Source organism: Littorina saxatilis, linkage group LG12, assembly GCF_037325665.1.
Source record: "Littorina saxatilis isolate snail1 linkage group LG12, US_GU_Lsax_2.0, whole genome shotgun sequence".
Classification (NCBI taxonomy): Eukaryota; Metazoa; Mollusca; class Gastropoda; order Littorinimorpha; family Littorinidae; genus Littorina; species Littorina saxatilis.
The window spans coordinates 45,635,819-45,663,710 of record NC_090256.1 but is presented as its reverse complement, the minus strand read 5'-3'; the positions used below and the strand labels follow the sequence as shown (position 1 = coordinate 45,663,710).

Genomic DNA, 27,892 nt, shown 5'->3' with positions numbered 1-27,892 from the left:
CTAGAGGCTTACGCCTTCCCTCCCACTCCACTCATCGGAAGGGTTCAGCCTAAAGCCGACTTGGAGCGGCTTCATCTCCTTCTCGTGGCACCGCGCTGGCCCAGTCAGCATTAGTTCCCGGACCCCATGCGGCTCACCAGCGGCCCGCCAATCCCGCTCGGCCGCCGGCGAGGGGAGCTTTTCCAGCCCAGAACGGGGACTCTGCACATCGCCCCGAGGGCCTGGATCCTCACGCCTGGAGAGGGTTCGGAGATCACTGGGGTGCTCAGGCGCCTCCGTTTTCGCTTTTGGACTTAGGCCAGATAGGCTCACAGGCACCTCCTCTGTCTACTAGTCACACTGGCTGGCTCGGACTCGATGGTTTGCGGCTAATATTGTTGTCCCGGTCGCCCTGCGATCAATGCAGGTCGCAAACCATCTGGCATGGCTCTCCGCTCGGGGACGCGCCGCGTCCGCTTTGCGCGCTCGCCGCTCAGCCATCTCTGTTACTTTTAAGCAACTTGGACGCTCCATCTCCCTCGGGGGAGTTATCGCGAGTGTGCTAAAGGGCGCGGCCCTCAGTTCTGCAACGGAGAGAACTTCTGTCCCGGCTTGGGACGTTCTTCTAGTACTCGAATTTCTCCGTTCTAGTGCTTTTGAACCTTTACAAGACGCTAGTCTCTCTGACCTTACGCGCAAAACTCCCATGCTCATACTGCTCGCTTCCGCGCGGAGGGGCAGTGAGATCCACGGCCTCTCAGGCCTAGACCGGGATATCACTTTCGGAAGAGACGGCTCGGTTTCACTGCGTGTCCGTCCCGATTTTCTCGCCAAGAATCAAAAACCTGGTCCATTTTCACCGATCATTTCCATTCGGCCTCTCCGGGACATTTTTAGCCCCCGGCGATCCGGATTTTTCTAACTGCCCGGTACGCGCGCTTAAGGCTTACTTGTCGCGCACCGCTCCGTTTCGAGCATCAGCTCCGAAGTTGTTGTTTATTTCGATCATTTCAGCCCGAAATAAAGACTTTGCAAAAACCACGCTTTCCAGATGGTCTTCCACACTTATAAGGCATGCTTATCAGTGGTGGCAGACACAAAAAGGGGGGGGGGCAGTCAGTCCTTCCTCCTCGATCACCTCGTATGCACGAGGCTTGAGCGTGGGCAACTTCCTTAGCTGTCCTCAAGTCTGGAAGGATGTCAGACGTCCTCAAAGCTGCATACTGGACGACTCATGATGTCTTCCTCAGCTACTACCTCCGGGGCATTGCCAGCACTTACCCGGACGGTACCAACTGCCTCCCAGCTATGGTTGCCGCAGGCCAGATACTTCCAAGAGATTAATGTGAGTATCCCACCGCCTTTATGTGCAATCTGCCATTTATGTGAGTTGAGGTAAGAATATGTGATTGAATCGAAAATTTCAAAACTAAATTTTCATTTAATTAATATACTTACTCAACTCACATCGTTTATACCCTCCCATCCATCCCCGCTAACATTATATGTGTTACAGGTGTGTGTTTCCGTGGGGGAATGACGGCCGGTAGCAGGACCGCGCATGTGCGGGTTACCGGTAGGGGAGGTGACTCCCGTCCTTGACTACGGATTGTTTTTCTTAGGGAGTTACTTCCCCCCTTACCAGGGTCGAGTACTACTTCAATATCTTAGCAATGAACTGAAGTTAATGCCATTTATGTGAGTTGAGTAAGTATATTAATTAAATGAAAATTTAGTTTTGAAATTTTCGATTTCAAGACAGCTGGCAGGTTGCATGGTCAGGCCTTATGGTAGCTGGGCAGTCACAGCATGGATGTTGCCACAACCATCTCATAAAGCTCTCTCTCTCTAGGTGCAGAGAGAAAACCCTCTATTTAAGCAATGTCCTCTGACATGTTCTGTGGCCAATGCAGCACAGTGCTAGTGATTAACTTATTCACACCTGGTGCTCATCTGGCTCAGCTATGCAACCTTGCCGCAATCTCGGAATCAGCTGTGCACTAAATCACGCTGGTAGGACTTCCACTTGCTTGCAAACACTTTTCAACAGTATTTGAATTAGTGGACATCTTTAACGCACAGCAGAGATGAAAATATAGCCATAAATAAAAACCCACGACAACGTGTATATATGTATAATTTTATGCAAAACACTTTGTTTCTGATTGGTCAAAAGTGTCTTCTCTTCGGATGCTTTTTCCACTTGCATGGTGAATCTTCAGCACTCCCTGCTGCTGAGAGCAATATGACACACTTGTCACAAACTCTCTGAAGTGGGGAAGGCCTCCAGACAGATTTCACATGTAAGTCTCACCCAAACACTTGAAACATGTACGCAAGATCCTCACAACTGTTCTCGCTTCTGGCCTGAAGAAAGTGACTCAGTGTGAGAAGTACCGATTCAATAACTTGTGTCAGATTTATAACAAAAGAAACAAACTCAAGTCAGCCAGGCTTCACAGGGGATTAAAAGAACCTACAGTACCCCATTCTCATCCTGTCTCCAGTGCCCTTGTCAAACAGGCAGCATGACAACGGAACACCTGCTGCAGACTTGCCCACTACACGATGGCCTCAGGAGCCAGATCTGGGCGGAGGCGACCACGGTGCAAGGGAAGCTTTATGGCAGTCTGGACGACCTACAGCGCACGGCAACATTTGCGCGGAGAACCGGCGTTTCCATCTGAGTGATCGACAACGACAACATCCTGTCTAATACATATAAACTTGGCCAAACAATTATTGCAACAAACTTCAAACACAAATTAAAGCATTAATTCCCGTGTCATTTCATTAAAACTTTTATACATTAATCCCTTCGCTGTTCTTGCTGTATGGCAGACATATCCAAAAAAATCAAGTAAGACTGGCTGTTGCCCAGGACATTCACTTCCCTTTCCGGATGTTTCGTGACCACAGATACTGTTCAATTCCGCTGTTCACCGATACGTCTGAATACTCAATACATCGTAGCGAGACAAATTTGGAACCGTAAGACTGCACAAATTCTGAGAGAAATGATAAAAAACTGACATAATTTTTGTTAATGAACATTTTCAAGTTAAATAAAAATAGAAAAACATTCAAAAGTACATCCTCTACTGAATGCATGTACTGCAACACTCCAAAGCACACTCACAACACTTATTCTGTTGTCTATTTTTTATCAAATTTGAAAAAAGTTCTGTTATAAAAAGCATGTCCGTTATTGTACCTCTTTGGGCGACTTTCCTGCTACATTTGCACAGCATGTATGACAAATAGCTAGTGGGGGCAAAACATCAAAACTTATCGACACCTTAACCACACGGCAAATGTTGAGGGATCTCGACGATAACAAAGTCTCACAACAACCAGTCTGTACTGAGTGAATACTCCCACACGAGAATGGAAAACAATCAAAAAAGGCGAAGATATGGATTTCAACTTCTCCAAATACACCCCAAAGGTTTGTGCTCTCAACCCTGAACTGAAAGTGGAAGCTAATCATCTGTATGAGAGGCACTGCTTACAGCTTGAAGATCAAACAAATTGTCAAATTAAAAAAATGAATACCCAAGGAGCTTCAAAAAGGGGAAATGGTTCCCATGGGTACCTCACTTTCTAACCACCACAAGCCTTTCAAAAGGAAATTTCTTCCCCTTGCAAAGTGTGCAATTCCTCACAAACTGTTTCACCTCAAAATGCAACTTGGGCCAGAAGTACTGGTATGCAACCAGCTCCACAGTTGATTTTAAAATGCGGTGTTGGCCGTCTGGCTTTTGATGGTTCATCAGTATTGCTTGCTCTCTGAATTCCTTGGGCACTACAATTGATTTAGCTTGTAACTTCTCTTTCCGGTGGTAATGGTGCCTGACAATGACTCCATTCACTTGTTCAAAAGTGGGCTTAGAGCTGTCAGTACGTGGGAAATGTTGACCAGTTTTAGCCTGTGCCCGATAATATGCCATTGTGCTGTCGTGTAGCGTTGCATCTGTGAAGTCTTGGAGGCTTTTGCCCAACCTCTCTGCCAAGCTCCCCGCAATCATTTCTGGGGGATCATCCTTCAGCACATAAGTCTGAAAACAAAGCCACATGCAACAGTGACAGACAGCTCAAACCATTCATACACATACTTGACCCTTAAAAACACACACACACACACACACTATGACACATACAACGGGAACCAGGAAACAAATATTGTACCACACAGGAACAGTTGTACCATACAGGACAGTTGTACCATTCAGGAACAGTTGTATTACACAGGAGCAGTCTCAAAATCTTTGCTAACCAGACTGTGCCTGCGGAACTGGGCCACTGCCACTGACAACAACTTCATCATCACATAAACATGAACAAATGCTGAAGAGGGAGACAAAGTAGCCTGAGAGCCCTTGCAAGCAGATCTCCAGTCAGACTTCAAAACCCAAACAAACAAAAAACAAGAAAAGCAAATGCTTATACGACTCACCTTCGGAATGTCCCATTACAGTGAAACACCCCTTTTAGCCCCCCCCCCCCCCCCCCCCCCCCAAATAGAAGGCTCCCCTCCCTTTCATTGGTAATATCTAACCTGAAACTAACGCCTTAAAAATACTGGAAAAAAAATATGCAACCTGTCATACAGACTTGTTTATGGATGAATTTCATTTGACCAGTTTCTTGTTCCAAATGCAATAGTCCCTGTGTTTCAGACAAAGTTTAACATGTTGGCACAAGGCAGTGACCTGTTTACGTGAGACAAGATTTGTACTTGTGTAGATTTACAGGTTTTGATTTTGTTGCTAGTGAAATCAGTGGCAAGAGCACAAGCTGCCTTATCATTCTTACCTCCACAGGCACTGGTGTAGTCTTTTTGGCTTTCTTGCGCGCCGCCTTCTTGGTTTGGACTTCAGTCATCTGTGGTTCTGCTTTCTCCTGAATTTGAATTGCTTTCTCCTGAATTTGTTCAGCTTTTTTCTGTATTTGTTCTGCTTTTTTCTTTGCTCTTGTTGAAATGCCTTGCTTAGCTTTCATCTCCTTCCTTTTGGCTTGAATCTGTGCCCATGTTCTCTTCTGCCCTTTTCTCTTAGCTGGACCTTGCTTTGGTTCTGCTGAATCGGAGCACCTTCTCTGAAGAACAGGGATTTGCTGCACGGGCTCACTTACATTTGGCCCTGCAGTCGCCTCTAGGCTGTAGCTTTCTGCAAGCTGTATAGGCTCACTAGCGTTTGGGCCTGTAGCCTCCTCCAGGCTGTGGCTTTCTGCAAGCTGTATGGGCTCACTTGTGTTTGGGCCTGTTGCCCCCTCTAGGCTGGAGCTTTCTGCAAGCTGCACGGGCTCACTTGTGTTTGGCCCTGTTGCCCCCTCTAGGCTGGAGCTTTCTGCAAGCTGCACAGGCTCACTTGTGTTTGGCCCTGTTGCCCCCTCTAGGCTGTGGCTTTCTGCAAGCTGTATAGGCTCGCTAGCGTTTGGGCATGTAGTCTCCGCTAGGCTGGAGCTTTCTGCAAGCTGCACAGGCTCACTTGTGTTTGGTCCTGTTGCCCCCTCTAGGCTGGAGCTTTCTGCAAGTTGTACAGGCTCACTTGTGTTTGGTCCTGTTGCCCCCTCTAGGCTGGAGCTTTCTGCAAGCTGCACAGGCTCACTTGTGTTTGGTCCTGTTGCCCCCTCTAGGCTGGAGCTTTCTGCAAGCTGCACAGGCTCACTTGTGTTTGGCCCTGTAGTCTCCTCTAGGCTGTGGCTTTCTGCAAGCTGTATGGGCTCACTTGTGTTTGGTCCTGTTGCCCCCTCTAGGCTGGAGCTTTCTGCAAGCTGCACAGGCTCACTTGTGTTTGGTCCTGTTGCCCCCTCTAGGCTGGAGCTTTCTGCAAGCTGTATAGGCTCACTAGCGTTTGGGCCTGTAGCCTCCTCCAGGCTGTGGCTTTCTGCAAGCTGTATGGGCTCACTAGCGTTTGGGCATGTAGTCTCCGCTAGGCTGGAGCTTTCTGCAAGCTGCACAGGCTCACTTGTGTTTGGTCCTGTTGCCCCCTCTAGGCTGGAGCTTTCTGCAAGCTGCACAGACTCACTTGTGTTTGGCCCTGTTGCCCCCTCTAGGCTGGAGCTTTCTGCAAGTTGTACAGGCTCACTTGTGTTTGGCCCTGTTGCCCCCTCTAGGCTGGAGCTTTCTGCAAGTTGTACAGGCTCATTTGTGTTTGGCCCTGTTGCCCCCTCTAGGCTGGAGCTTTCTGCAAGCTGCACAGGCTCACTTGTGTTTGGCCCTGTTGCCTCCTCTAGGCTGTGGCTTTCTGCAAGCTGTATAGGCTCGCTAGCGTTTGGGCATGTAGTCTCCGCTAGGCTGGAGCTTTCTGCAAGCTGCACAGGCTCACTTGTGTTTGGTCCTGTTGCCCCCTCTAGGCTGGAGCTTTCTGCAAGCTGCACAGGCTCACTTGTGTTTGGTCCTGTTGCCCCCTCTAGGCTGGAGCTTTCTGCAAGCTGCACAGGCTCACTTGTGTTTGGCCCTGTTGCCCCCTCTAGGCTGGAGCTTTCTGCAAGCTGCACAGGCTCACTTGTGTTTGGCCCTGTTGCCCCCTCTAGGCTGGAGCTTTCTGCAAGCTGCACAGGCTCACTTGTGTTTGGCCCTGTTGCCCCCTCTAGGCTGGAGCTTTCTGGAAGCTGCACGGGCTCACTTACATTTGGGCCTGTAGTCTCCTCTAGATTGGAGCTTTCTTTAAACTGTGTGGTCTCACTAGCATCTGGGCCAGTAGTCTCCTCTAGGCTGTAGCTGTCTGCAAGCTGGGACAGAGCTCCCATGTCGGGCCCGGTTGCTGTGGTGGGAATGGGTGTACTCTGTGTGGACTCTTGCTGCACTGCTGTCATCTGTGTGGGTCTATCTGCAGTGGGTTGGGTGGGTGCACAAATGGGGAAAATGTGTTGCTGTGCTATTAGTTCTCCTGTGGACTGCATGGGGGCCTGAAGGGGAAGCATTTGTTTAGGTGCCACTGCCGGTCCCTGTGTGGGTGCACCGACTGTAGGTTGGGTTGGTACATGAATGGGAAAAATGCGATGCGGTGCCGGCACTGGTGCACCAAGTGTTGGCTGGGTGGCGGCCCAAAAGGGAAGAGGTTGTTGTGGCGCCGCCAGGGGATATGCACCTTCTGCAGGTGTAGGTGGAATTGGTGCACCCACAGGAAAGCCCAGGTGCTGGGGCATTGTGGCTGTGTGTGTGGGAGGGGCCGTGGAGATGGCTCTACTGCTGTCATCATAGGGGTATTCCGGAGAACTGCCGCCCCCAGACTGAAAGACAACAATTCACCAGTCAAATCACATACCCATGGGTACATAACACACACACAAACGTAAACACATAATAACATGCATATACACACACACACACAGATTAAAGCACACATGTATGCAAACACACATACACATACCTTACTTTTTTTTGCTCTCTCCTGCATTTTTTTTTTATGCTTGGGACAGTCTACCCCTACAGCAATTGCACTTAGCACATGCAGGTCCCTTCATACTCTGTCTTGCACATACTAACATTTGCAAGTTTTTACAAAGACAAAATCAAGAAACACCTGATTCTATCACTGTATCAAGGATGCAATAGTTTTATTTTTAGAACTAATTCTTCTTCAGCGTTACAGAATTTTTCTGGTTACGTGTGAGCTCGTTTGCCCATTTGGGTTCCCCACACTATACTCTGAGAGCATAGTCAGCTTCACTCCGCTTTCGTTGAGTAGGCATGCTGGGTATTTTCGTGTTTCCATAACCCACCGAACTCCGACATGGATTACAGTATCTTTTCTGTGTGCACTTGGGTCTTGTGCTTGCGTGTACACACGAGGGGGGTTAAGTCGCTAGCAGGTCTGCAAATAAGTTGACCTGGGAGATCGGACAAATCTCCACTCTTAACCCACCAGGCGGCAGCCACCGGGATTTGAACTCACGACCTCCCGATTAGGAGGCCGACGTCTTACCACCACACCACTGCACCCGTCTTTAGAACTACTAACTGTATATATACAGAGAGGGAGAGAGGGACAAGACAAGACAAAATCTTTATTATGGAGGGAAATAGATAAGCAAGAATATATGCTTTTTTTACATCCAGCCATCGCCCTAAGATAGGGTCAACTAGAACAGAAAACAATATAATCAAAGAACAATCAGAGCAAACTTTACACCTTATACGTCACATGCACATACAGATCAAAAGATGAAAAGTACTTCACAACATTTTGATAAAAATTGTCAGTCAGTTTAAAAAGGAGAGAGAGGGATCGAGAGAGAGGGGGAGAGAGAGGGAGAGAGATTGTTTCAAACATGATATGAATACATACCTCTTTTGCCGCCTGCTCCCACCTTCGGCCTTGCAGATGATATCCTACAAACACAGAGCAAACACAGCAATTAAAACTGACTTGAATCCAACACAAGACCTCTCATAATTCAAGGCACAGTCCTTCACATGGAAAGTTTGTCTTATTATTTTATATCTGACTATTATTTTTACATGAGGTAAGGCCATCCCTCCACTTGGAGAAATACCCATTATCAACATTCTGGTTGTTTCCTGTGCTGATAGGTAAGTTTTTGATGAATTAATTTCACAGATTGACAGCAAGTGACCAAGTGGAGGAATGGTCTAACTCAATGTAAAAGTCTGGCCAGGTCTAAGATACAGTGTTGACAGTAAGTGACCAAGTGGAGGGATGGTCTAACTCAATGTAAAAGTCTGGCCAGGTCTAAGATACAGTGTTGACAGTAAGTGACCAAGTGGAGGGATGGTCTAACTCAATGTAAAAGTCTGGCCAGGTCTTTCTTTTCTTTCTTTATTTGGTGTTTAACGTCGTTTTCAACCACGAAGGTTATATCGCGACGAATGGCCAGGTCTAAGATACAGTGTTGACAGTAAGTGACCAAGTGGAGGGATGGTCTAACTCAATGTAAAAGTCTGGCCAGGTCTAAGATACAGTGTTGACAGTTTGTTTGTTTGTTTATTTGTTGCTTAACGTCCAGCCGACTACGCAGAGCCACATCAGGACGAGGAAGGGGGGGATGAAGGGGGCCACTTGTCAAGCGATTCCTGTTTACAAATGCACTAACCCATTACTTGTGTCCCAGCAGGCTTTAGTAAAACTAAATTAATACCTACTGGAAGATTACCAGTTTCCAGTATGTTAAAATAGGCTTAACCTATCTACTGCTGGACTTACATCAGAACACTAACAGATTAAACTATACATGAATCGCGAGACAAGCGGCAGGAGAAGAGATTTTTGGAAAAAATACAGGTGAATGAGCAAGAAGGCAGAAAAAAGAAAATAATTCATGAAGAAAAAGAGAGCATGACAGGAAAGAGGAACCAAAAATCTACCTAACAGCAAACTAGAAAGCTCCTGCGGTTCCAAAAACAGGAGGGGCCTTTAATTTCATAACCGCAGTGCCCCACTGCGGGAAGTGTTGACAGTAAGTGACCAAGTGGAGGGATGGTCTAACTCAATGTAAAAGTCTGGCCAGGTCTTTCTTTTCTTTCTTTATTTGGTGTTTAACGTCGTTTTCAACCACGAAGGTTATATCGCGACGAATGGCCAGGTCTAAGATACAGTGTTGACAGTAAGTGACCAAGTGGAGGGATGGTCTAACTCAATGTAAAAGTCTGGCCAGGTCTAAGATACAGTGTTGACAGTAAGTGACCAAGTGGAGGGATGGTCTAACTCAATGTAAAAGTCTGGCCAGGTCTAAGATACAGTGTTGACAGTAAGTGACCAAGTGGAGGGATGGTCTAACTCAATGTAAAAGTCTGGCCAGGTCTAAGATACAGTGTTGACAGTAAGTGACCAAGTGGAGGGATGGTCTAACTCAATGTAAAAGTCTGGCCAGGTCTAAGATACAGTGTTGACAGTAAGTGACCAAGCGGAGGGATGGTCTAACTAATGTAAAAGCCTGGCCAGGTCTAAGATACAGTGTTGACAGTAAGTGACCAAGTGGAGGGATGGTCTAACTCAATGTAAAAGTCTGGCCAGGTCTAAGATACAGTGTTGACAGTAAGTGACCAAGTGGAGGGATGGTCTAACTCAATGTAAAAGTCTGGCCAGGTCTAAGATACAGTGTTGACAGTAAGTGACCAAGTGGAGGGATGGTCTAACTCAATGTAAAAGTCTGGCCAGGTCCAAGATACAGTGTTGACAGTAAGTGACCAAGTGGAGGGATGGTCTAACTCAATGTAAAAGTCTGGCCAGGTCTAAGATACAGTGTTGACAGTAAGTGACCAAGTGGAGGGATGGTCTAACTCAATGTAAAAGTCTGGCCAGGTCTAAGATACAGTGACAGCAAGTGACCAAGTGGAGGAATGGTCTAACTCAATGTAAAAGTCTGGCCAGGTCTAAGATACAGTGTTGACAGTAAGTGACCAAGTGGAGGGATGGTCTAACTCAATGTAAAAGTCTGGCCAGGTCTAAGATACAGTGTTGACAGTAAGTGACCAAGTGGAGGGATGGTCTAACTCAATGTAAAAGTCTGGCTACGTCTAAGATGCAGTGTTGACAGTAAGTGACCAAGTGGAGGGATGGTCTAACTCAATGTAAAAGTCTGGCCAGCTCTAAGATACAGTGTTGTTCCCAGGGCACGGCCTTCGGTCATCCCTGTCTTCAGTTATTGATGCAGACTTTTTTTTATCTGATGCATTGGCCTCACCCCTGGTTGGTCTACAGTCCCGTAGTTTGGACATGTGGGAGGTCTTCTGACAATCAATTTTCTTACCAAGTGCACAAAGCCAGGACATTTGGACCTATACATTTTTTCATTCCATGTCTAACTGACTATTTGTCCTGTGCGGCTGGCAACAACACTGAAGATCGCAATTTTTTTTTTATGGGTCAACAACATTTTTGAAAAAACGGAATTTTCATTTCTGCCTTTCACCAAGAAACGGTTTTTGTCGCCAAACGGATGCAGATGCACCCTTGCATATCCATTTACATGGGCCAAGAATAAAAAAATAAAAAATGTTTCGGATATCCTGACTGACCCTATTTTTTTCCTGACCCTACAACTTTTTATGACCCTTCAACAAAATTATCAATCAAAAATGACAAAACAAAATGTTGCTCTCTGTCGTCTCAACACTCACCGGTCTGCCCGTGTCTGGCGTCCCCTTTGCCTGGCTGGTTGCGAGCATCCCCAGGACCGCCTCTCCATCTGGTGGCTGTGGAATCGACCCTCTTTCTATCCGACACGTCTCTGTGGACTTGTCTCTCTCTATTGTTGCCACACTCTCTTCTATCCCAGCTATTCCTTCGGTCTCTTCTGTCTCTATTCGGTCTCTTCTGTCTCTACTATCCCTTCGGTCTCTTCTGTCTCTATCATCCCTTCGGTCTCTTCTGTCTCTACCATCCCTTTGGTCACTTCTGTCTCTGCTATTGCTATGGTCTCTTCTATGGCTACGGTCTCTACTATTGCTTCGGTCTCTTCTGTTGCCCCGGTCTCTCCTGTCTGACCAGACTCTGCTGGCTCTATGGTCTCCCTTGTCCAACCAAACTGTCCAATTGTGGTTAACACGTTCTCTACCGTATTTTCTATCCCTACTGTTGCTGCGGTCTCTTCTGACCCTCTCTCTACGGTTACTCACATCCATTGTATCTCCCAAACCCCTTCTCTCCCTACTACCTCTACGGTCTCTCCAGTCCCTTCTGTCCCTAGACCCTGGGGCAGTTCGTTCATCTTTACCGCGGCCATTTCCATCTCTGTTGGTGCTATCCCTACCCCTGTCTCTGCCACGCCTCAAAGTGCTGTCATCTTTATCCAGGTTACTTCTTTCTCTCTCATGGTTGTCCCTGGTGTCTTTTTTGTCCAGAATGCTGCTCTCAGCAGGCGCACTTGAGTTGTGGACAGTCACAGTAAGGTCTCTGTATATTTTTTTCCCTGCCGCAGTCCTCCACCTCCTCCCTCCACCCTCCTCTGCGTTCTCATCACTGTCGCTCTCTGCTGTCAGGCCAAACACATTGACTGGCTTCACTGGCTTTTTCTTGACGGAGAAGTTGTCGCTCTTCATGTCAAAGACGATCAACTTTGAAGTGCCTGCATGCTTTTGTGACTGGCCTGCCTTGCTGTCTGCAGGGTCGGGCCTTTCGCGACGTCTATCATTGCCGTCTGACTCGGAACTTTCTGTCTCTTGTCTGGGTGCTATCATCCGGTTCCTGTGGCTTCCTAAATAGGCTGTTGTTTTCTTGTCAGAATTTGGCTCATCAGTAAAACTGTAATCTCTGTTTCTACCTCTGCCACCTCTGTCTCCGCCTCGGCGGCTAACTCTAGATCTGTCGTCTGCATCACTGTCACTGCTGTCTGTGTCATCTCTCGCTCTGTAGCACTTCTGTCTGTGGCCGGTGTTGCCGCCCCTGTCTTTCCACTCTTCATACAGCGAGTCAATCTCAGTCACTGTTGACTGGGCCACCTTGCTGTGGGAAGAGGATGGTTGCTGGGGGCCTGTGTCCTGACTGCCGCTATCCTGCCCGCCTGCTGTTTGGTCGAGCTGTTGCGAGAAGAGCTGCAGGACTGTCATGGGGGGCATGCCTGATTTGATCAGCTCCATGACCACGTTCTTACGAAGCTCTTCCACGTCAACTGCCCCCTCCGCCAAGCTGGCTTCAGTTTGTCCCTTCTCAAGGTCACCTCTACTGTCCCGTCTGGTGACCTCACGGTGCAAGTCAGCACGGCCTTCATCAACCTCCATGTGAGAACGTGCACGTTGCTTATGTCTGGGTGGTCTGTCATCATCTCTAAGACTCGGTGATCGACTCCTGTGACCTTTAACCCTCGACCTTCTGCTTGATTCTTGAAAACTTTGTCCACGGCTGCCACTATTAGACCTACGCCTGTGATGCTTGCGTCTGCTCTCCCTGCTACAGCTATCACTACTCCTGGACCTGTGTCTGTGACGTTTGCGTCTGCCTGTACTGCTACCCCATCCCATGCTCCCACTACTGAATGACCTTGCCCTTCCCATGTGTGACCTTGAGCGACTGTCAGCACTGAGCAAGCCACGGTTATGATGTCCCCGTGACAGCGACCGACTGCTACTTCTGGAGGACGACCTGCTACCATAGGATGGAGAGGAACCGGACGACGGTGAGCGACTGGGATCAGAGACAATGTCACTGTACGCACATGAAGGGGTGGGTACACGTGCCACACTCTTTCTCTTGTGATGGCCGGCCTGCTCCCCAGCAAGGCCAGCTTCCCCGAAGCGCTGCCTGGCCTCGTGTTCCGGCATGCCTGTCTGCACCAGCTCCCTGATGAGAATCTGCAGCGCCTGTTCCCGCGGCACCCCACCCGCCTCAAACTCCTCCAGCAGGTGCTTCTTGGCTTTGCCCGGCGACAGGTTGCGGTAGTCAATCACAGGCTTGGAGGTCCCTGACACAGCCTCAGCCGTGCTGGTATCTACATGGGTGGACATGGGGTCAGGGACCTGCACAGTCACCCTCTGCACTCGCAGTATGGCAGCTTGGGTTGGCACGCCCTCCTGTCTGAGGTGAGAGATCACCTTGTTCTCAGCTTTCTCACGACTCAGGCCCTGTTCCATGTGGTTTTCCAGCAGCCACTTGTCCCGCACATTGTCCAGCATGCTGTCCCCACCGCCGCCTTGTTCCTCCACCACCCCTCTCTGCAGAGAATTCTCGATGGCTTTCAGACGCTCCTCTTCGTCGATAGCTCTGCGCTCTGCCTCTGCAGACGGCATGCCGTGCTTCTCAAACCTACTGACGAGGTTGGCACGCTCCTCCCCAGTCATAATGCGCGCTCTGACCTCCAGAGGATTGACCCCTCGGCGTGCGTACTCCTCCAACAGCCCGCTTCTCTCCTCCTCCACGATGGCTCTCCACCGCGCTTCACGGGGCGGCAGGCCTAGCTGCTCATACTCTCGGATCAGCTGCTTGCGGCTCTCCACAGCCGTGATCTTGTGAAGGGCTTCTTGTAGCGACAGCCCTGCACACATGTACTCCATCAGCCTTGACCTTCGCTCCTCCTGCATGGCCACTCTCTCACACGCTGCTTCAAACGGCAGCCCCAGCTTTTCATAGTGTGGAAACATGGCACAGCGCGCCTCCTCTGGGTGCAGGGAGATAGGCAGGTCATGCAGAAAGCCCCGTTCCAACTCAAACAGGAGACGCTGCCGCTCGTCTTCGCTCATGTACGGTGTCCAAGCCCTTACGGGCGGAAATTCAGGGCCTCTCAGTTCATGGAGGTAGGGGTCTCCGTCCAAGAAATGATGACGCCGCTCTGGTTCCCAGCCTGGGGGAGGAGGCCCCCCCAGCTCTTTGCGTCGCTTGTCCTCCTCGTATATCGCCATGGCAACATCATGAGGTAGTTTGCCCCTGCACATCACACAAATTGCTCCTGTCATCATGGAATTTAGATGCATTTTAGCAACCAATTTTCTTGTACTATGCACAGGCACTATCAGTATCGGTAAACAAGCTGTAAAGAATCCCTGCAAAACCACAACAACACAAAACCTTTAAACAGCTTCACACTTTCATCGCAGGCTCTAACAGCATATGCCCAAGCTGTGCAACATGGGGAAAACACCCACTATCATCTTAGTGCTTAACTCATTCGAGGCGCAGCTAAATTTCCCCTGTGTTCCCTGCCAACGCGCGATTTAGAGCCATTTTGAAAAAAATATTAAAAATCAACAACACAAGATAACCTTACATACCTTATGTTTTTGCAAAGTTTGAAACTTACTCTTTTAGAAAATATATGAAACATTTGAAAGTACATACCTTTTGTTGTCTTCATATCCACGCAAAATATCCAATTTGAAGCAAAACAAAAAAACTTTCTACGTCATGGGTTCATCATACACAATGTCATGATCGACACTTGCATTGCCCGAATCATCACCCAAATGATCGTCCATTGGCACAAAATCGTCACCAGAATCTAAAATATCATCTCCACTATCATCATCACTGAGGTCAAGATCAGAACCGTACTGAATAACACGTTCTAGCACTCTTTTCAAGTTACTACGTCTCAGCAGAACGATCCGCCATCTTGGAAAAGTCAAAACACGTGGGTCGCACACCGTCAACAAAATTTTTATTAATCCCAACAATTTAAGGGAAGGAACTGTTTACAGTGAATGGTACCACTGTAGACAGATAGAAGTTCATTGCAGGGGTTGTTTCCCTTGGTCAGCAGGACCGTTTACACCGTTAAAAATTCGTGATATCCGTCGGAACTCAAGTGCCGGCACGCAGCCAACGCTAAACACAGATGTCGGAATTCCAGTTCCGACGCGCCTCGAATGAGTTAATGTTAAGACTGTAAAGCATTTAAGTGCATTTTCTTCCTCTGCATTCGTAATTTGTGCCCTGTAATTGATAGCGGCTTGTAGTCTTTCTTTCTTTCTTTATTTGGTGTTTAACGTCGTTTTCAACCACGAAGGTTATATCGCGACGGGGAAAGGGGGGAGATGGGATAGAGCCACTTGTCAATTGTTTCTTGTTCACAAAAGCACTAATCAAAAATTTGCTCCAGGGGCTTGCAACGTAGTACAATATATTACCTTACTGGGAGAATGCAAGTTTCCAGTACAAAGGACTTAACATTTCTTACATACTGCTTGAGGCTTGTAGTCTAAACTTACATGAAATGAAAGAATGATAGACATTTCAATGTCTGCAAGCATACATTTGACTTTTAGACATTGTTCTCTTTTTAGATGTCAAACCTTGAGACAGAAGCAAAGTCATGTATTAACCGCTGTTCCACAACACTTATGCTGAAAAGTCTTGAAAAGCAAAACCACAATCGCAACATGAGCGAACATCCAACCCATTGTGTCACATTATTCTACCTTGAAGGGAATTTTGTTTTTTTCACACTTAACACAAGGAAGAGCATATTCATCATGAAGCAAAATGTAGTGCCACAAGTCTACTTACCGGTACACTTTCCTATTGAATGGAAATGCTGGTCCTGCACACACAAAACTCACAGGTGAAAAGACGTCAAATTGTTGACAAATTCTGGACTCACACCAAACATAATGCAGCCTGTCCTATGTAATCACTAGCCAGCCTATCCTCTGCAACAGAATACTGCATGTACCCTACCTACAAGTAGCATGGGCCAACCAATATTTACTTTTTGAGATAAAAAAAAATATATTTTAATGCGGAACTATTCTCTAGGATTTCAAAAGCCAGAATATACTTTATGATATCATATCATATCTAAAAGATTTTGTCTGATCAGTGCTCGAGAAAATGCGCAGGAAGGTTTCAACTGAGTTTTGTGAGAATACACACAACTACAAGACTCGATACAATCACCCTTCATTGTACACTTTCTCTTCACAGTGTCAGCAAAGTCACCGCTATTTCAAGATGCCCTGTCTTTGAGGAACCGGGCCGCTACCCAAGAGTCGAGGTTAGATACTTTAGTTCCAGATAAACTGTACTCTCAATGTAGTGTATCTGGGACTAAAGTCCTCTAAACGCGACTCCTTGTTTGTTTGTTTGTTTGTTTGCTTAACGCCCAGCCGACCACGAAGGGCCATATCAGGGCGGTGCTGCTTTGACATTTAATGTGCGCCACACACAAGACAGAAGTCGCAGCACAGGCTTCATGTCTCACCCAGTCACATTATTCTGACACCGGACCAACCAGTCCTAGCACTAACCCCATAAAGCCAGACGCCAGGCGGAGCAGCCACTAGATTGCCAACTGATTTTAAAGTCTTAGGTATGACCCGGCCGGGGTTCGAACCGTCGACCTCCCGATCACGGGGCGGACGCCTTACCACTAGGCCAACAAACGCGACTCCTGCATACCAGCCCTCCATTCTTCAGATTGTTGGAGTCTTACAACAGAGCAATGACTGAGCACCACCAGCTGTGCCTGTCACATTCTTTATTTTGTTTGACATTTCTAACAAGGGTAGTAGTCTTTTTTTTACATTTAGTCTAAGTCAAGTTATGACTAAAATCTTGTTTAAACAAAGCTGTACCTGCTCTGCTTCTGTCCTGCCCCGTAGGTCTTGCTTCGTGTTTCACGGCTGCTCCTTCCCCTCTTGGCGCATCTTTCTTCTCTGTCTCTTCCGGCTTACTTTTCTCTTCTTCCTGCTTATCAGCCTCATCTTCCTTCTTTGACAAGTCTTCATCCTCTGACCTCCTCTCCTTGCCCCCAGTCGGCCCTTGCGGGGGCGGCCCCAATACAGGTTTGCCTCGCCCCACCTCCTTCTCAACGTCGGCACAAATGTTCTCCACGAAAACTGCCAGTTCCATCTTGGTCCCGTTATGAGACTTGACCAGTTCATACACATCTGGGTGGTGGTCTCTCTGAAACACAATTCCAAAAGGATGCAAAAAGGACTTAGCACGCTACGTTCTTTCTGCCTCTTTAAATAAAATAATAAAAACAACACTAGCAAATAAAAATTAACACAGGACTGTATAAGTGTGAACACAAAAAGAAAGGATTTTCAAAAACAAAATAACCCAATTCATCAAAAGATTTATAGGCTGTGTTTACATGGGAACAGGTGGTCTTAGCAGCATAACCAAGTCAAACTTTGTACTTACTTATCGAAATGAACACACACACACACACACACACACACACACACACACACACACACACACACACACACACACACACACACACACTATTAAATAAATAAAAGAAATGAAAATGCAGTCAGAATGTTAATGACACAATATTTTGACACGGAAAGCTACAGACCAAATATCTCATGCGATGTTTGGTTGAAATGAGATGCGGCTTGATGGCGGCGGAGTCACAGTTACAGTCGCACGACATGCAGTGAAAGTTCACTTGCTGGAACAGCTGGAACTCTCGCACGTATCTCACACCTGCGACACAAACACGAAATATACAAATGAATCTTTCTCAGCACAATTACCTTCTCCATTCTTCTTCTTCTTCATTCAAGGGCTTAGACTCCCACGTTCACTCATGTTTTTAGCACGAGTGAATTTTTACGTGTATGACCGTTTTTACCCTGCCATTCAGGCAGCCATACGCCGCTTTCGGGGGAGGCATGCTGGGTATTTTCATGTTTCTATAACCCACGGAACTCTGACATGGATTACAGGATCTTTTCCGTGCGCACTTGGTCTTGTGCTTGCGTGTACACACGAAGGGGGTTAAGTCACTATCAGGTCTGCACATAAGTTGACCTGGGAGATCGGAAAAATCTCCACTCTTAACACACCAGGCGGCAGCGACCGGGATTCAAACTCACGACCTCCCGATTAGGAGGCCGATACTTTACCACCATGCCACTGCGCCCGTCACCTTCTCCATTAAAATCCAAACATTCCAAATAAAACTGTCCCCATCTACAAAGAATCAAGGCACTAAAAAACCCACAATGTTTAAGGTATTAACTGTTTCAACTTTGCTTTCATCAATGACATGAAGTAACCTTGGTATCCCTTTTGTGTATTCAAAATTATCTTCTTTTTTTTCTCACTTTACCTCTGTTAATGAGAATTACTCTATCACACAAGAAAGTGCAATTAACATTTCAGGCATGTATACCACATACAGCCTGACAGAGCCCAAGCCTTGCAAAAGATGTACAGTGGAACCCCCATTTAAGGATCTCCACAAATCTGAAAAAATCAGTTCTTAAAAAAGGAGTCTTGAATTGAGGATAAATTTACAGTGGCTATGAACAGAAAATCAGTTCTTAAAAAAGAAGGAGTCTTGAATTGAGGATAAATTTACAGTGGCTATGAACAGAAAATCAGTTCTTAAAAAAGAAGGAGTCTTGAATTGAGGATAAATTTACAGTGGCTATGAACAGAAAATCAGTTCTTAAAAAAGAAGGAGTCTTGAATTGAGGATAAATTTACAGTGGCTATGAACAGAAAATCAGTTCTTAAAAAAGAAGGAGTCTTAAATTGAGGATAAATTTACAGTGGCTATGAACAGAAAATCAGTTCTTAAAAAAGAAGGAGTCTTGAATTGAGGATAAATTTACAGTGGCTATGAACAGAAAATCAGTTCTTAAAAAAGGAGTCTTGAATTGAGGATAAATTTACAGTGGCTATGAACAGAAAATCAGTTCTTAAAAAAGAAGGAGTCTTGAATTGAGGATAAATTTACAGTGGCTATGAACAGAAAATCAGAGAAAACAGGGCCTTAAAATGGAGGTTCCATTGTATTCAAAATTCTCTTCGTGGTTTTTCTCACACTGCCTCCATGATTGTAACAAATGTCACTACATCACATGAGAAAGTGCAACAAACGCTTCTGATATTAAAATCACAGAACCAACACCAAGCAAACGACGGATGTATGTAATACTCAATTTTTTCAGATTCTGTGTTGTTCTTGTTATATAGTTCTCTTGTTTTTATTGTTGTTGTTTTGAACATTTTTCTTCTTCTTCTACGTTCATGGGCTGAACCTCCCAAATACTCTTATTTTTTGTTGTTGCACGAGTCGGATTTTACCTGTATGACCGTTTTTACCCCGCCTTTTAGGCGCCCATACGCTGCTTTCGGGGGAGTTTGAACATTATGAATGCATAACGTTGTCCGCAACGGCTTTGTGAACATGCATTTCAATAAAATAGTGTTTAAACCAGAAAAGGTGTAAGACAAAAGACGTACCGACGATGGGCACGGTGACATCAGTCAGCATGATGAGAAGCACGGACGGCCCGTCCTTCCTGACTGACAGCCGGAGGTTGGCCGTGGGTCGCTGGATTGAAGGCAGCAACGTCTTGGGTCCCAGTCTCGCCGCAAAGCGCTGCGTCACCATAGCTGTGTACATCATCAGATGGTTAAAGGGCAATGCGCAAAAAACACAAGCAGACACGGCTCAAGCATACACACATGCATGCACACACACACACACACACCAGACACTCTCTCATCTCTTCACTGCAACGTAGGTAATGTAGATTTCAAACAAAGTCAAGTCTCAATCAGGGTTCCTACACCAAACATAACATAACATAACAATGAGATTTCCATTTTTCCCTACATTTTAGAGAAAACTACAGATATGTCTGTCTTGTAAACATTACTTGACTTTGAACAGCTCAAATGGTAATCTTACACCAGGTCATCGCACTTACTTTTGTCATCCAAGGCTACCTGCACCTGAAACAAATAAAGTGAACACTGGCATGTCAGCAATTCCAGCCAACATCAAACACTAACATACCCCCCACACCATACCACACTGCAACCCAAGTCACTGTCAACCAAGAAGGTTGGGGTGGACTGAACAAACGTTTCACCGAACACGAGTTTACGTTTGTTGCACAGCTCTACGTGGAAGAAATGTCTTATCAGACCCAAAAGTTGTGTGTGAGTGAGCGTACCTGCGTGTGTGTGTGTGAGGGTACCTGCGTGTGTGTGTGTATCATGTGTGTGTATGTGCGTGTGTGTGTGTGAGTGCTTACATTTTCTTTCCTTGTTTTATTTTCAGTATTTTAAAGGTCCTTGACCTTGTCTACATTTTTATACCGAAATCGCCATTTGACCATTAAAATGCAGAGTCTATTATCTACAAATATCAACAATACACCCCCTTTCGATCAGGAAAGACGAAGCTAGTGTAGCCGTTTGAAAATTCATTGTAGTATTCCACTTCCAGCATAGTACTCATAGTAGGATATCCTTATTTGGAAAATGCCAAGCGCAAAACTCCTCTCAAATCCCGTGCATTTCGTGCGTTTAAAACGTGGACAGCGCTCCAGTGTCAAACTGTTGCTGCACTAGTTTGGGCGTGGCTATAAGCATAGTGACATGAATTTGATTGGTCAGTATTTTTAGGCAAAGCACATGTTCTCAGCAAACAGAAAACAAAATCAGTCCTGTTTACCCTAAACCTGAGGCAAGAGTACTTTTTCAAAAAGTTGAGTGTATTTTTCAAAAAGTTGGTGTACTTTGCAAGCAAGGCTAGGGAAAACGTACGCGTGGGTGCAAACGTGTTTGTGTAAGAATAGCATGTCTTGTGACCATCTTCAGAATTTAACTCCTTCAGATACAACAGGGATAAAACAATTTTATTTACCTGTCAGTTTATAACATTATAACCAGTGTCTTCCAAGCAGATTGATAATGAAAAGATGAAGTTCGTGAAATAACATCTGCGGTTGACAGTGGCAAGTTCATTTTTACAATCATCTCAGAAATCATTGCTTCAGCACGGACTACAGCCTTTTCTTCTGGCAGGATTTGCTTTGCGGGAATGAACTTCATAATTCCTTGGCAGCTTTCAGCGGATTTCTTTGCAGCAACCTTGTCCATGTGAGTTTTGGAACTGCAGTGTCGTTCGATGTCATATTTTCCAGCATGGGCAACGGAGAAATCTGATTTACAATACTTGCAGTGTGCATGACTTTTTCCCATAGTAGACTCCACAATTCCTGGCTCTTTCTTATATTTCTCCAAGAAAATCTGCTGCTTCAGATGTTTAGACTTGGTACAGTCATCCGAAACTGGCACATTTTACCGCCTCATTTTGCCACGATTGTCCAGACGATCGCACGTGCCAACAACTGAACAAGGTTTCCACAGCTGAAGACTCGCTGTCATGGTTATCTCCCTTCGACCGAAACCGGTATCAGTGGTACCATCCTGTAATCAGCACACCAACACCGGAAAACGTATTCTAGACTTTTTCTTATGCGTATTTTGTGCGTTTGTCGCGTATTTGCGTACTGATAATAATTTGGCGTACAAAATACGCCCAAATCGTACTGGTTAACAGGTCTGCAAAATATTGGAAGCGTGAGTCACGCTGCCCCCCCCCAAAAAAAATGGTTCATTCATCATTTGACATAATTTTGTATCGAAATCTAATCATAAGATTATTGAAAAAAAGCAAAAATGTAGACGACCACCTTTAAACTTCCATGAATAATACAGAACTTAAAACAACTACAGTACTATAACATAGCACCCACAAATTTGATTCGAATATATTAACTTTATGAAATACAGTGAAGTCCGGATGTAGTGATAGCCCTCGGGTCCAAATGTTTTTATCACTACATCCGGGCTATCATTACACCAGGACGTCCGGTTATAGTGATATTTTTGTAGGTTTTATCACTACATCCGGACGTCCGGTTATAGTGATATTTTTGTAGGTTTTATCACTACATCCGGTTATAGTGATATTTTTGTAGGTTTTATTACTACATCCGGCCAATCGCTTGTAGTTGTAGTGATATCTTCAAAGCTTTTATTGCTACATGCGGCGGCACATTTGGTAAACTAGCCTCAAGGCAGTAACAAGGTGATTTTGGAACCACTATTGATTTCGTTTTGTGACGTTTCTTCTGTCGTCTTTGTCAGGCTTGCAAATGTCCTGTGTTAACCTACCCCCGTCCTGGCAGTTCAACAGCCGGTGTGTGTGTGTGTGTGTGTGTGTGTGTGTGTGTGTGTGTGTGTGTGTGTGTGTGTGTGTGTGTGTGTGTGTGTGTGTGTGTGTGTGTGCGTGCGTGTTTTAGAGAGAGAGAGAGAGAGAGAGAGAAGGGCCACTTAGAAATAAGGGTTAAATGAAAAATTGTCAGATCAATTTTCCGCTTCAGGGTAAGCACAGTGCGAGGCTGGCTTTTGCTCGCCATTTTGGTAAAGGGAGATTACACTCGAACATTATCACTACAGCCGGACTTTAGCTTCTCCGGGACTTGAAAATAGTATCACTACAAGCGGACTATCACTATATCCGGACTGAAAAATATCACTACAACCGGACTAAGTTAACAAAGAGCATGAACAACTGGGACCGGGACACAGAAATTCTATAACTACAGCCAGACTATCACTATATGGGTCTATCACTACAGCCGGACTTCACTGTAACTCTTTTCGAGTGATTTGAAAGGAAAAATCACGGTCATGCATGCTATGCAGATAATGAGGTTTGAATGCTCACTGCTTTATGGAAGCGGCCCTGATAGTGTGCCCGCAGGGTTGCCGCACAGGTGGTGTTGATGTCGCAAAGCTGCAATGCATGAGTATCGTGTTAGTCATGTTCCTATCAAAAAGCATAACACAAAACCTGGGTATTTTCGTGTTTCTACAGTGGAACCCCCCTTTTAAGACCCCCCCCCAATTTAAGACGTCCTCCTTTTTAAGACCTTGTTTTCTCAGACTTTCTGTTCATAACCTCTGTAAAATTACCCCCATTTTAAGACTCCCTCCTTTTTAAGACCTGATTTTCTCAGATGTTTGGAGGTCTTAAAAGGGGGTTCCACTGTATAACCCACCAAACTCGGACATGGATCACAGGATCTTTTCCGTATGCACTTGGTCTTGTGCTTATGTGTCCACACGAAAGAGGTTAAGGCACAAGCAGGTCTGCACATAAGCTGACCTGGGAGATCGGAAACATCTCCACCCTTAACCTACCAGGCGACAGCGGCCTGGATTTGAACTCACGACCTTCCGATTAGGAGGCCGATGTTTTATCCTCTAGGCCACTGCGCGTGTCGAGTTTCATACATATAACAGTGCAAAATCCTAAGCATAGTCATATCTCTATTTATAAAAAAAAATGGGCCAAACTTGCCGTCCCATTTTGCTGTCAAAAGGCTGTCTGAAGTTGAACAAGTCTGCAGCCAAGGAATACATTTATTAACATAAAGATTCTTTCCTTCTAATTAACAAAAGTTAGTCTTCACTTCATGAAATACTGAGCTTAAAACACGAACACAGAGGTAACTATAGCTGATTAAAACAATGAATGTAACAGCAAAAATAATAAGAAAAAAAGTAACTACTAACTAGTAGCACACACAAATCTCTTCCACCTTTTTACATTTAGTCAAGTTATGACTAAATGTTTTAACATCCAGGGGGGAATCGAGACGAGGGTCGTGGTGTATGAGTGTGTGTATGTGTGTGGGTGTGTGTGTGCGTACGTGTAGAGCGATTCAGACCAAACTACTGGACCGATCTTTATGAAATTTGACATGAAAGTTCCTGGGTATGATATCCCCATACGTTTTTTTTCATTTTTTTGATAAATGTCTTTGATGACGTCATATGCGGCTTTTCGTGAAAGTTGAGGCGGCACTGTCACGCCCTCATTTTTCAACCGAATTGGTTGAAATTTTGGTCAAGTATTGTTCGACGAAGCCCGGACTTCGGTATTGCATTTCAGCGTGGTGGCTTAAAAATTAATTGATGACTTTGATCATTAAAAATCTGAAAATTGTAAAAAAAATATTTCTTTTATAAAACGATCCAAATTTACGTTCATCTTATTCTCCATCATTTGCTGATTCCAAAAACATATAAATATGTTATATTTGGATTAAAAACAAGCTCTAAAAATTAAATATATAAAAATTATTATCAAAATTAAATTGTCGAAATCAATTTAAAAACACTTTCATCTTATTCCTTGTCGGTTCCTGATTCCAAAAACATATAGATATATGTTTGGATTAAAAACACGCTCAGAAAGTTAAAACGAAGAGAGGTACAGAAAAGCGTGCTATCCTTCTCAGCGCAACTACTACCCCGCTCTTCTTGTCAATTTCACTGCCTTTGCCGTGAGCGGTGGACTGACGATGTTACGAGTATACGGTCTTGCTGCGTTGCATTGCGTTTAGTTTCATTCTGTGAGTTCGACAGCTACTTGACTAAATGTTGTATTTTCGCCTTACGCGACTTGTTTTTTATTACCATAATGGATCTTGTAGATGGAATTTTACACACACACACACATTGTTACCTCACAGCGAAACAAGTCGTTAGCATCATCCTTGTCTTCTTCTTCCTCCTCTTCCTCCTCCTCCATCTGATTCTCTTCACCTGCTGAAAAACACAAATATTTCTTTTACATGCACACCCAGTTCTTTTTACACCGTTTTGCAATTCTGATTTTTATTTTTTTTAAAGAATCGTACATAAAGATGTGAGTCCTGTCAATACAACCTTGCATGCAGCATACATCTCTATTGAATGATCATTTTATCTGCCACCGCTTCTCTTCTGTAAGAGCAAAACTTCAAAGCTGTTAATCTCCTATCACAGAACTCATTTTATTTCATGTTAAACAATCGATGAAGTAACAGACTAACACTCAAATGTCGACAGACACAGATCTTACTGTTTGACACCCTTGTTCTACACACCAATTAGGCACCAGTTGCAGATGAAACAGAACATTTATTTTCCATCAAACGAAACATCTGCCTTTTTCATACCTTCTTGTGGACATTCGGTTGTTTCTCCTTTGTGCCTTAACAAGAGCCTGTCCTTGGGATCGTCCAAGCCCTGCCTGTTGCCGTGCTGCTGCCGCTGATATGCATGCTGCTCTGGCTCACGTCTATACTGCCCCTGCTGCTGTGGGGCATACTGAACACCTGACGGTCCCGGGCCAGTCCTCCTCACAGAATCATAATGCTGCTGCTTTCCAATTTCCTGCCGATTTCCATGCTGTTGCTGGTTTCCATACTGCTGCTGATGTCCTTGCAGCAGTTGGTTTCCATGATGCTGTTGGTTTCCATGATGCTGTTGGTTTAAATACGGCTGCTGGTTTCCAAACTGTTTTTGGTTTCCCTGCTGCAGCTTGTTTCCCTGTTGCTGCTGTTTTTCCTGTCTGTACTGGTGAATGGTTCTATACTGCCCCTGATGGCCCTGCTGGCTGTGAGGAAGCACTTGGGGGCCCGGGGGATGCACACTATGTGGTGCTTTCTGTTGGTCAAATTCCATCTGTCGCTGCGAGTGGCCAACGCTACGGATGTGACGCTGATATTTCTGAAAATCACAAGAACACTTTTTATACAATTTTGTTACTTCTAAACCCTTACAAGATACAACAGATAAGGAAGGAGTGTAACTAGGGTCACTATAACTATAAGTACCGGACGAACTGTTTTCAAGTTTGTTGAGTCTGTGTGGTTACACTGAGTACCACCCTGTACCAAAGCACTCCAACTACTCTGTAGCTGCCATGAGGATAACCTCTCTAGCATCACTCACACGAGTAAATGAACACATACACTTTCTGTGAAGGCTGTAGGCTTAACCATTGATCTAGATATTCCAGTGATAATTGAAGTACACACACTCCAAAGGTGAACACTGAGTGGAAGAAAAGGACAAAGTGGCAGGGCTGAACATTACCTGCAGACTGTCAAGGGGCAAGTTGCACACTTTGCAGAAAGACATGTCGTCCTCACTGTCACTGCCATCCTGCATGCCACCTGCACGTCACAACGCACTTTATGCAACAAACATTTCTCAACTCCGACAAACACTTCAACATGCTACTCATAATACTTTTAATACAGAGGCGTTACAAAGAGAAAAGCAGAGAGCATGTGTTACTGCTATCATTAGTTACACAGCTTCACTTTCACCACCACCTGTTCTGTCCAGTTCATTGATTGAATGCGATTCCATTAATTATGAATCTATGACGGCTTACTTGAGTCAAAACCAGTTTTCTACCCACTTGCTGTTAAGTCTTGCCAGGTTGTGAATGTACCTTCAACTCTTGTTTCAGGGCCCACTCCTCCTTGTGGGTTGACGTTGGCATTATTCCCTGCTGCTGCTGAAGTCCATATCTGATTACTGCTGCATGGCTGTGGCAAACCAGTGCTGTAGGATTCTATTTCTGGAACAACAGTGATTGGAATTATTAAATTCTTTTAATATATTTATCCAGTCATCTGTAAAAGCTGACCAATCATAGGAGTTTAAAATGCTAAGTGATGAAGATCGATGGTCAGAACTTTTACCTCTCACTTCTCATGCATAATCAAATTCCTTACCTCGACTATTAATTATGAACAACATTAACTTAAGCCACCAGTAGTATTTTTCATAGCGCATATGACTCAGTCAAAAGTTGCGCATGAAAAGTGGACAATGGGTGGTGTGAAATTGCAAGACAATAGTTCAAGTATTGTAAGAGAAGTTACGTCTCATCTAAAAACTGACTATAAGCTGTGATGATGGACGTCATTTCTTTCAACAAAAATGGCACCAAAAAAATCGAAACTGAAGCAACAGTGTACTGTAACATTTTTTAAGCAAATGACGTCGTCATTCAGGTTTTCCGAGTTTAGCAGACGATGCATTGAACATAACAAGTTTCCAAGGAATTATTACAACAATGACCTCTATCATCACGACATTTTCTTCACGGTTTCGGCCACAGGTTAATTATTTAAGTGTCAACGCTTGTCACATTTTATAAAGGACTGATTTGTCCGTGATATTTCACTACTTGAATTAAATTTTCTCTATTGCGTTTTGAGCAACATGTTGGTTACACGAGTCTATGTGCAGTTGTCCGTTTTTGCAAGCTTTATTTCAGGGCTTAAATTGCTTTTTCATACAGCAAACTTGAGATTTGCTTATCACGCAAAGCTGAAATTGTCTGTACTGTCTCTTTCGACTATTTTTGCGCTCCCTCCAAACATAAAAACAACACCACACGTTTGCAAGAATTTATTTTGTAATGAAAATATCCAGGTTTCCCAATTGCTTCGTTTCCGGCCGATTTATGTGGAGCCCGTGATGCGCACAAAAAATATTGGCGGTCTAGAAGTATCGTCCCAAATTTATTTAAAGTCACTCAACTCCTCTGGTCTCACATAATTAATCAGAAGCATTTTAACCTCGAACAGTCTATTAAAGAAACTGTCTTGTTACTGAACCTACGTCTTGTCTTACCTGGCTCCCTGCTTTGGTTGCTCCCACCATGTTGCAGTGAATGAGGTGTTACTGTTGAAGACTGTGCGACTCCAAGTGCGTCCAGCGCCTGTTTTGCCAGCAATGCTGCTTGATCGAAAGACACAGGTTGCTGATTGTAAGGCGGGTCCACTAATGTACGATAATTATCGTACGACAGAAACCTCCTCTCCATTTCAATAGATTTATATCAGATACTATTCTGTGTGGTACTGGTGAAAATATCCGCCATCTTTCTGCTTTCG

At 45.1% G+C, this 27,892-nt stretch overlaps 2 protein-coding genes across 3 annotated transcripts; both read right to left on the bottom strand.

The window, feature by feature from the left end:
• Positions 1-6,798, bottom strand: LOC138983112 (serine-rich adhesin for platelets-like). Its single transcript, XM_070356521.1, has 3 exons — positions 4,795-6,798; positions 3,982-4,037; positions 1-235 (listed from the first exon to the last, which is right to left on the bottom strand). Exons 1-3 carry the CDS (start codon positions 6,796-6,798, stop codon positions 1-3), a joined length of 2,295 nt encoding a protein of 764 aa, XP_070212622.1.
• Positions 6,731-27,892, bottom strand: LOC138982056 (uncharacterized). 2 transcript variants are annotated; one of them, XM_070355274.1, is made up of 14 exons: positions 27,630-27,892; positions 26,437-26,565; positions 26,073-26,152; positions 25,151-25,703; positions 24,676-24,758; positions 22,870-22,938; positions 20,054-20,078; positions 19,584-19,736; positions 17,683-17,813; positions 16,949-17,279; positions 15,882-15,915; positions 11,066-14,303; positions 8,274-8,317; positions 6,731-7,215 (listed from the first exon to the last, which is right to left on the bottom strand). In XM_070355274.1, the coding sequence occupies exons 1-14, from the start codon at positions 27,820-27,822 to the stop codon at positions 6,864-6,866; spliced, it is 5,415 nt and encodes a 1,804-aa protein (XP_070211375.1). In that variant the 5' UTR covers positions 27,823-27,892; the 3' UTR covers positions 6,731-6,863. The 2 variants fall into 2 exon arrangements, with proteins under 2 accessions (XP_070211375.1, XP_070211377.1); XM_070355276.1 differs by having other exon boundaries at positions 24,676-24,755.